The sequence below is a fragment of the Haplochromis burtoni genome, unplaced genomic scaffold (genome assembly GCF_018398535.1).
Source record: "Haplochromis burtoni strain Fernald_Lab_line unplaced genomic scaffold, NCSU_Asbu1 Contig_321, whole genome shotgun sequence".
In the NCBI taxonomy this organism is placed as follows: domain Eukaryota; kingdom Metazoa; phylum Chordata; class Actinopteri; order Cichliformes; family Cichlidae; genus Haplochromis; species Haplochromis burtoni.
In genome coordinates this window covers 67600-77575 of record NW_024582682.1, presented here as the reverse complement: position 1 = coordinate 77575, position 9976 = coordinate 67600, and the positions used below count along the sequence as shown (strand labels likewise).

General features: G+C 49.0%; 1 protein-coding gene across 1 annotated transcript in view; it reads left to right on the top strand.

Annotated features, from left to right (window-relative positions):
* Nucleotides 1-4385, top strand: part of dglucy (D-glutamate cyclase) — a gene marked incomplete at its 5' end in the record, with an annotated part of 8547 nt that extends 4162 nt beyond the window's left edge. The window contains 10 exon segments of the mRNA XM_005942127.3: nucleotides 58-208; nucleotides 552-674; nucleotides 749-970; nucleotides 1468-1585; nucleotides 1783-1925; nucleotides 2040-2139; nucleotides 2659-2807; nucleotides 2923-3042; nucleotides 3164-3324; nucleotides 3508-4385. Of these exon segments, the coding sequence (XP_005942189.1) occupies nucleotides 58-208; nucleotides 552-674; nucleotides 749-970; nucleotides 1468-1585; nucleotides 1783-1925; nucleotides 2040-2139; nucleotides 2659-2807; nucleotides 2923-3042; nucleotides 3164-3324; nucleotides 3508-3666 (1446 nt within the window). The 3' untranslated portion in view covers nucleotides 3667-4385.
* Nucleotides 4386-9976: the final 5591 nt, after the last annotated feature.

Genomic DNA, 9976 nt, shown 5'->3' with positions numbered 1-9976 from the left:
TGTGTGTGTGTGTGTGTGTGTGTGTGTGTGTGTGTGTGTGTGTGTGTGCGCGTGCAGACTGCAGTTCCCTGTGTTCCTGCAGGAGCGTTCAGCTGCCCTCTGGTGGTCACGATGCGTCCCGTCCCAGCTGCTCTGTTGGATGCAGCAGTGAAGGTCACTCATCTCAACCCACTGGCACATGGAGCTCCTGTACACATAGGAGATCCAGGTACACACACACTCACCTGCAGCTCCTCTAACAGCCAGCAGAGGCAGCAGTGAGTCAGTCTCCATGTTAAAACCTTACAGCAGAGAAAACATGTTTACAGGATGATACACAAACTGTTTGGCCTCTGAGGTCTCTTCAGAACAACAGTTTAGGCTGCATTATTAGGGGCATGGCCTCTGTGACTGACAGGTGGATGGTGACACAGGTGGCTGTTGCTGCTAGCTGCCTGCTAGCTTCACCTCAGCTAATCTGAACAAAACTCAGATGATGAGGCTTCAAAATGTGGTGTCGAGATGACTGTGGCCATCTTTTATATACAGTGTGTCTGTGTGTGTGTCTGTAGCTCTCCTCGGCATCCAGGACCTGTCCAGGCCGGATTATGGTGATGCGGTGGAGCTGCAGCCTGGTGATGTCACAGTCTTTTGGGCGTGTGGTGTGACCGCGATTGAGGCGATCCTCAGCAGCAGTGAGCACTCTGATTGGCTGATACTGTGCTTACATCACAGCCTGCAGAGGACCTGAACAGTTTGTCTCTTTCAGAGCCTCCGTTGGCCTTCAGCCACTCGCCCGGCTGCATGTTCCTCACCGACATTCCTGACTCACCTACTTCCACCATAACTCCGCCCACTGAGGCCAAACCCCATCCTGAGCTGACCCCCCTGTGCTTCCAGGTGTCCCAGAATCCCTTGCTGTACAGCCTGGTCTCTCAGGGGACGGCGGCGAAGATCAGACAGCTGGAGGTGATGATCGGAGAAGATCCAGGTAGAAGGCCCAGGATGCTTTTTTTTAGGAGCGAATAACTGAGCTGATGATGGAGCAGGTAGAGCCTGATGAAGCTCCTCAGGTGTTTCAGCTGAGTCCATGACTAAACTTTTTTCTACAGAAAAACAAACAGGCCATAAAAAACCAGCTGTGGATTCTTTAAAGTCCTCACAGTCTGCCAGTTACACCTGTGCATGGCGTCCACGCCGCGCGCACAGACATGTGAAGCTCCTTTACTGTCATACAGGTGGTGCTGCTTTTTATTATTGTGCATCACAGAGGCTACTACACCTGCAGCGTGTTTAATGAAGGGACAGTTTTTGGGGGTTTTCTGCCAGTTTACCTGCAGACTGAACTTTAGTTGTCCTTTCACCTGCAGCCAGAGCTCCTCAGGAGTTTCATGCGGTCGTCCTCCTACCTGCCCGTCTGAGCAGCACCTGTCGGGTCGCCACTTCCTGTTCTTCTTTGTTTGAACGTTTGTGTCTGTGCGTCTGCAGGTGAGCGAGGGATCAGAGCTTTATTCGTTCAGGATGAACTCCTGCGCTCCTGTCTGGCTCTATCCCATTCCTCCTCTGTTGCCATAACAACGGGCTTCCCAACACACTACATGCACAGGTACACACACACACACACACACACACACAGCTTCCTGGTTCTGTGTGACCAGGAAGTTCAACATCGGATTATATCAGACTGTAAACAAATGATGGCGGTGGCGTCAGAAGCTGCCTCCATCATTTGTTTGCAGTCTGTGATGGGGGAGAGGTCACGAGTAACGCAGGTGATTCTCAGCGTTTGCGTCTCCTCTTCAGCCCTCCCGATGAAACCGACGGCCCACCAGGAGCAATTGCCATGGCAACCATGCTGCTGTCTCTGGGGAAACAGGTGACCATGGTGACGGATCGCCGGGCGCTGGAGATGAACCGCACCATCATCGATGAAGCAGTGAGGACGGGTGAGAGTTTTAAATCTGCTCTGGGATGAATTTAATTTAGAAATGTTCAGAATGAGAAAATAAAATGTGACTTTCAAAATAAAGTGCAAGAAACTGCTGTGATGTCACCCTCAGGAGTCCTGAAGGATGCTATCCCATTGGTCACATTTGAAGACGGTGGTCCAGACGCTGCGCGGCACTTCCTGTGTCACCATGGAGACCCTAACAAGCCCAGGTGAGCTGGCGCGTGAGGCACCTTCATAGATGGGCTGGATTTGTTGGTCCAGCTGAGCTGTGCATGATGGGAAAAAGTCCAGTTTACTAGTCGCAGTCAGAGATCAGCAGCTCTCCATCACAGACCTGCTCCACCCTCTGCAGCGAGTCCAAACACACGTGAGGACTGTCATGTGACGAGTCACCTGACTTCAAACCCCGTGAGCCCATAAAATAACGACATGTGGTGTGTGCAGCAGGAGTGCTGCTGTGACCAAAGCAAAAGGACACGTGTAACATTACGATGATGTCATCATAATGCAGAAAACCTCAAAAACAAATAAAAAGCATCTCTGAGTGTTCGGCTGAACAGAGAAAAAAGAATCTGCAGGTTTGTGAATCATCAGACCACACGTGAGCCCAAACAACAGGAAACGTGCACAGACTGTTCTTTAACTTTCTCATGCATACAGCCCCCTGTTATTCACACCTGCACAGGTACAGCTGCAGGTTCTAATGTGACACTGATGCTCGTTACCAGATTTGACCACCTGGTGGCGATAGAGCGCAGCGGACGCGCCGCAGATGGGAACTACTACAACATGAGAGCAGTGAACATCAAACATCTGGTGGATCCCGTGGACGACCTGTTCATCGCTGCCAAGCACATACCTGGAATCGGCACCACAGGCGGGAACCCTCCCACCATCTGATCATTACACTCTGTGATAAATCCAGCAGCCAATCACGACTCAGCCTTACAGGAGACTGAACGATTTGTGTGTCTGTGTGTGCGTGTGTGCAGGAATCGGTGATGGTGGGAACGAGCTGGGGATGGGGAAGTTGAAGGAGAAGGTGCAGAGCCTGATGCCCAAAGGCGGCCTGATCGCCTGTGAGGTTCCTGCAGACCACGCCGTCACCGCAGGTACGGCCTCTGCGAACACAGCAGCTGTCGCAGCATCATGCTGCTCACTAGTGTGAGCTGCAGGTCAGTTTGAACTAACCCTGTGCTCCATCTTCTCTGACCTCCTCCCGTGCTCCTGCAGGCGTGTCTAACTGGGGAGGCTACGCTGTGGCCTGCGGGCTCTACCTGCTCCACACCTGCCCAGCACACCTGCGCTACCTGAGGAAGGGGCTGGGACTGGAACCTGTGACCTCCACGGAGCAGCTGCAGGACTGGACCACTAACCTGCCGTCTGTGGAAAAGGTAACACACAAATGCTTAATAACTCATTAACAAGCACCAAATGTGCCCCCGCAGCCTGATCTGGAGCCTCTGTGCCTGTAAATACTCACAGCAGGAAGCTAACGTGAAGCTAACGTGACTTGATTAAATAGACTGTAGTTAATGCTGGCGGACGATCTCATCTCCCTCTCTCCCTAAATCCAGGAGGAGTCCTTCCTCTCCACTCTGGTCCGGTTTGGGATCCGAAGCGGGAAAACTGGTCACCTGGCCATGGAGGTGGATGGCCTGACCTTTCACCCCACCCACTCTGACATGATCACCAGACTGCTGGAAGCGACACGAGGAGGGCGCGGCACGTTTTAATCAGAACTCTTTATTATTCCCTGATGTGATCCCAATCCTGATGCAGGGAAACACAGAGGAAGGAGGAGAGGAGTGTGAGGGTGCTTAGCTGCTGCCTGGTAACCGCTCAGCCTGCCTTTAAATGCTCACAAAGCAGAGTGACCCCCGCGAGATGCATCGCTGCTTGTACCGTGTGAGCAGATGTACAGATTTTATTGCAGCACTCATCATCGTTGATGAGGATGATGAGGGAACATGTTTGGGTCGAGGCTGTGAAAGGCTCCACCCATGCCCCACAAATCAGTTTGTTCTGGAAGCGCCTCAGGCCACGTGAACCGTTTGTGCTCCTGCAGCTGGAAGGACGTCCACCTCGAGGTGCAGAGCTGAGGGAAGCAGCTGAAATGTGTCTCGACTGTCAGTCAAAGAGGCCACGCCCCCATTAATGCAACCTTTAAACCTTAATAATGATAATAATAATAATGAGTTAATACAAGTTAACCTGGTGTTACGAGGGAGAAAATTGTCTCTAGAGACAAAACAGTTTGTGCATCAGGCTGCGAGCAGGTTTCATTTTACCTGGGAGTCTATGGGACCGACTCACTGCTGCCTCTGCTGGATGCTGGGGGAACTGCAGGGTAAAATCGTCCTCTCTCTGTGTTTGTTTGTCAGTAAATGAGCTGAAGATGATTTATATGTTTTGTAGAAATGAGATATGAATAAAAGAATCTGCTCAAACCTGGCATTAAACAGCTTTCTTTTATCTTTTTTGATTCTTTCTTGGATGATTTGCAGATTTTCCTCCGTAGGTTGGAGTTTGTCCAAACTTGCAGGAGCTCCATCAGCCTTAAAAACACTGAGTCAGTCTTTTCTGGCTGTTATTAACATGCTAAACTGGAAACAGAGCGACGCTGAGATGTTTCTTATTCTCTGATACTCGATGAAGAGATTTAATTTGAATTCAAAGTAAGAAAAGCATTTTTGTTTGATGTTCTGCTTATCCAACGGAAGGACATGCATGACGCCCCAGAGAGCAGACATGCTGACATCTACATACCTGCTGTTTGTGAGGGGCAGCCAATCAGAAGGTTTTCTCAAAGGGGGTGGAGATGGGCGGAGCAGCCTGTTGTCTGTGTCAGCACTGTCGTGTAATGATCCAAACACCGTCACACCTCCATCCTACAGCTTCACGACTGAGCCGTGCTGCAGGTACACTCAGGACTAAACGTGACAGAATAGCACAGACCTTTATCAAACAGTTACTGCCTGTTTACCTCAGCGCACTGTAAGCAAAGCACTAATAAATGTGCATGAAAACAGTTTATTCAAAATAAAATCATTTCTTTTTCGCTGTTTGTTTTACTTTTCCAAATATAAAAACTACATATCAGAATTTTATTGTGTCAGATTTGCTACATCTGCAGTTTTTTCCTTAAAATGTTATTTTTCTGTTTCTTTAGGTTTTCGAGGGAAACAGAATCACTCTGATGATGTAGACAGAAACTGTCTGTTTCTAATATGATGCACGAGGCGTTCAGCGGTTAACACCTGGCGATTCACCTCTGCTTTTATTGTGTTTTTATTTTCAGGCCTGTAGAAAGTACATTTCATGTGACGCATCAGAGCAAAGCTCAGATATGATCGTTTCCACTGGAGGGGGAATGATGTCCTGATTGAATGTTGGATTCTGTAAATGTGCAGAAAGCTGCAGGCGAGGCGCGCTGACGTGATTGAGTTGGAGGAGAAATGGTATCGAGGAAGGTGGAGGAGGATGGAGCGCTGCGCTGCGTGATTACAGAAGTCACCTTTAAACACGCTCAGAGGAAAATGCGCTGCCCGGGTCACACAAGTCCGACACATCCTGGCGCCTGCATCAGAACGCCGGCAGCGCTGCGTCCTTTGGGTCCACGTGTTATTAATACTCACGTGTCCACGCCGCGGCCTGTTCGTGCTGCTGGCTCTGAAATGAAAACAACAACTGCTTCACAGAGAAAAAACAGGTCATTTTATTCTGTTGCTAGGCAACATGATGACATCACTATATCTGATGTAGTTAAAACCTTTTGGGGCCTGTGACGTACCTGTGTGGCAGCTGTGTTTCACCTGTTGGGTAAGAACAGTTGTAATCACCACTGCGGAGGCCTCTGCAGCCGGGACGAGCACACGGGGATCTGTCCGGGCCTGCAGTGATGGTGACGGCTGAGCGGCCTCGTGGTTTTGTTTAGTGTTCGAGCAGCTGCATTTCTGCAGCCACTTGCTGAATGTACAACTCACCACAACACAGGAGGAGAGGCGGCCCTCAAAGCCAGATAATGACGAGTGTGGTGAGGCGTTTTCAGTGGCTGCACCTGAGTCGATGCGGGCTGATGAGAAGATAAGGTAAAGAAGGAATCAGCAGAAATCAGACCTGTAAGCAAGCTGACTGACACATCTTAATGATGTCAACAAGTGCTTTAATCAGCTTACAGAGATAAGCTTGGATCATTAATGCTCCCCAGGGAACGCAGGAGCTGCAGACGCCTGTGAAAAGCAGGGATCCTCTTACTGTCCACGCGCCGAGCAGACAAGATTTTCCATGAGAGGTCACGCCACACATCACAGAGCTGATTAGTCAGACTGCAGGCTGAAGAAAGGCTTCTTACCTGCATTCTCTCTAATGTCCAGCAGGGGGCGACTCCTCTGACGTCTGATTAGATAGAAGTCTGAGAGAAATGAGCCCAGTGGGCCGATTCCTGATGAGTTTATGGGCTCAGTCGCTGCTCTCAGGTCTGACTGAATAAAACAGGAAGTTCCCTTTGGACATGATGGTCCTGTTGGAGTCAGAATGGGGGGATTAGGGCGGGGCTAGCTTGTGATTGACAAGTCTGTCCTGTATGTGTTGAAGCAGCGATGTAGCTGTACTCACCACTCAGGTGTCAGTTTGTGTCGTCTTTATGAAGGAAGCTTTCCTGCACACTTCAATTTGTTCATGTAAATGAGTCCTCTTCACACACTGAGATTAACTACGGAGTTCCACAGGGTTCAGTGTTAGGACCAGTTCTATAATAACAACAATAATAATAATAATAATACATGTTATTTATAGGCGCCATTAAGACCCTCAAGGTCACCTTACGATAGCACAAGAACAATAGCAGCAATAAAATATAATAAACATTGCAAAATAAGATTTAGACATAAGGTAAAACAAAACAAAACACAAGCATGAAAGCATCAAAGCTGAGCAAGGTAAAAATGGACTAAGACAGTCTAAGACAGTATGCAATCCTAAATAAATGGTTTTGAGACAGGATTTAAAAGTAGCGAGTTTGTGGTCCGGAGATCTGGTGGAAGTGCATCCAAAGTCTCGGGCAGAACAACTAAAGGCTCTGAGTCCCCATCCCTCAGGTGTCGGTGCGTTGGTGGTTCTTTGTGTCTGGGGGTGGGCGTCCAGGTACACACCGGCTCACTCCTTGGCGGCCGCTTATCGGGGCCTGGAGCCTGGGGCTCGCTCGGGCCACTTCGGAGGTGGGGTGCCCCCGGCCTCTCGGCCTGGGGCTCGGTCACTCAGGCACAGCTGGCTGCCGGCGGAGCTCACGGGCGCGTCACTGCAACTCCCCCTGGCTTCTGCTCCGCGGCTGCTGAGTGAGCCCTCATCTGGGACTCTCCTCAGCTCTTACTGGGACAGTGGCGCGGCTGCCCCTCTGTTGGTCTTCCTTGGTCTCTTGTGTTCTGGGGGCCTCTGGATGTCTGGAGTTTTGATCTCCTCCATACCTGCTTCACGCCCTGGAGGACGGGGCTGTGGCCCCCACACTCCCTAGCAGATCTTACATGGAGAAACCTTTGGAATACAAGCTGCTGATCCACACAGGTATGCACACGGGTGTTCACTGCTCGTAGACCTAAATTACACCTTTCTTGGCTGCTACTTCAAAACATCTGTCCTGCGTGCTGCACAACAACATTGAATATTTAGTATTTACTGCTGTTTACACTTAGCTAGATTAATGCGATGGTGTTGTGTTTAGTATGTTGCTTTTTTGCTTTTGTTTTCTATTCTTCTCTCAACAGGTGATCCAGGAGATTTTTTTTTTTTTCTCCCCCCCTTTCTCACTGTCCCTCTCCCCTTCTGTTTTTCCTTTCCTTCCTCTTTCTTTCTCCCTTTCCTATCCCTCACTCATGTCTGTCCCGTCTGTAACATCTGAAATAAAATATAATAAATAATAAAAACAAAGATCGACCAAATGGACCAATACGGCAATGCCACGATGATCCATTTGGCAAAGTAAATCCATTGGGTATCCTTGTTGGTCTTCAGACAACAATTCTGATGGCTAAAGAACCAAATGGGACAGGCGAAAAAAAAAAAAAAAAAAAAAAAGGCTCTGAGTCCCAGGATAGTCAGGCGAGCAGGTGGAACAGACAGAACGAGGGAGGCGAGTATGTATGGAGGCGATCAGATAAATATGGAGGAGCGAGGTTATGAAGCGCTTTGATAGTAAGAAGCAGGATCTGACACGGAGGTGAACTGGAAGCCAATGCAGCTGTTATATGTTCAGTGGATGTAATTCTGGAAACAATACGAGCAGCTGTATTTTGAACTAACTGCAGTTTATGGAGAGATTCATGAGGGACTAGAAGGAGCAGATTTCTCCTGTATTGGCTTCCTGTTAAATACAGAATTCAAAATCCTGCACCCCACATACAAGGTCTTAAATAATCAGGCCCCTGTGTATTATTAAGACTGCAGAGGACATGAGCTTCATGTTTCACCAACCCAGCAGATGACAGATGACATGGAAGGATCAGTTCGCGGTCACACAGTCACATTCATGGATAAGTGCATCCTCGAGTACACCACAGAAGAAGAAGTCCTACGCTCAGTCAGTCTCACAGCTGGTGAATCCTGTAAAGACGCTTCAGGCTCATATTCCCAGCTTGAGTCTGCTCCATTAGGTGGCTAGAGAGGGTCACAGGTCACAGGCAGGAAGACACGCCCTCTGACCTGTGAGGGGTAGGCCTCGACAGACACTGCTCTCGTCTTTCTGTCCTTACACTCAGATAAGATTGGTTGATCTCGGCAGCTGCTCCGTGGACCTCGGGGTATCATCGACATGTTTGGACATTAACTAAGCATCACAGCAAAGCTCAAATAAAACGCTGTGAGCAGCTGATCAGCGTGCTCGACAGCCAGTTTAAATAAACCTGTAAACAAAGATGGGTTTGAGGCCGACTTCAGCTGGATCTGTCTGAACGAAGGAGGAGCTGCATCTCACAAACAAGCCCTTTATCCTTCAAAGAGTCCATCTGCAGCTTCATCACAGCAGAACACCACCCACCTTCACATGATGAAGCAGGCCAGCACCGGGCTCTTCCTCACCTTGGACAGTGTGGACAAAGAAACCACAGAGAGGCAGGAAGGAGCTGTTATCATCACCACAGTGGGTCAGTCTCCTCATATTTAAACGTTTCTAACTGAATGTTTACTTTCAGTCAGAGACACAAAACCAACACTGTGCCAAGTCAGACCTGCTGTGGCGCCCCCTTGTGGCAGTGAAGAGCCTGAAAGCAGCTTTTTCTTTGGATGATCCTCAGCATTAATTAATTCAATTTACATCGGGATCTCTCCAACATTGCAGTCTTACCAGGCGGCTCCTCGATCTCCGGCTGGCCACAAAGAGCTGCAGCAATGAAGAAGCAGAGACTGTAGATCCTGACTCTGTGTGCATATTTCATTTATTTGGAAACACATATGAAAAGCTTTTGATGGATCTTTATCACAGAAACATGTAAACAAAGATGTGTCACTGACACACTCGTCTCGTTTCATCAGGCTGTCACGTGCAGCGTTGCAGGTACCTGACCGCAGACAGGTTTAGGACTCAGACGGGGTTTCCTCACCACTCTCTGTGTGTTTACTCTGCATCCAATCATTAGTTATGATGAATCTGTGGCTCTCCTCCACCTCCGTCACTTTGTCCTGCACTGTATTTACTATCACAAAAACACATCTCCAGCATCTTTACGGGCATCTCATATCACTGCTGCAGATGATGTCCTGTGGTACTGATGCCAAAAACATCTGGATGGCTGCTAATCATCTCTCACTTGTCAGAAATGTAGGTGTTGCATTTACAACGACGTCCAAGCTGGAAAGAGAAGTGCTTTTTGATGCCTTTGTTTCGTGCTGTGGCCTTGGTAAGTCGTCTTCAGATGGCCTGTGAACGCTCCAAAATGCTGCTGCGAGGCTGCTGATGATGTCCTGTCACTGGCCTCGTGACCTGTTTCTCCGTCTGTGCTAGAGATGGACCGATCCGATATTACGTATCGGTATCGGTCCGATACTGACCTAAAT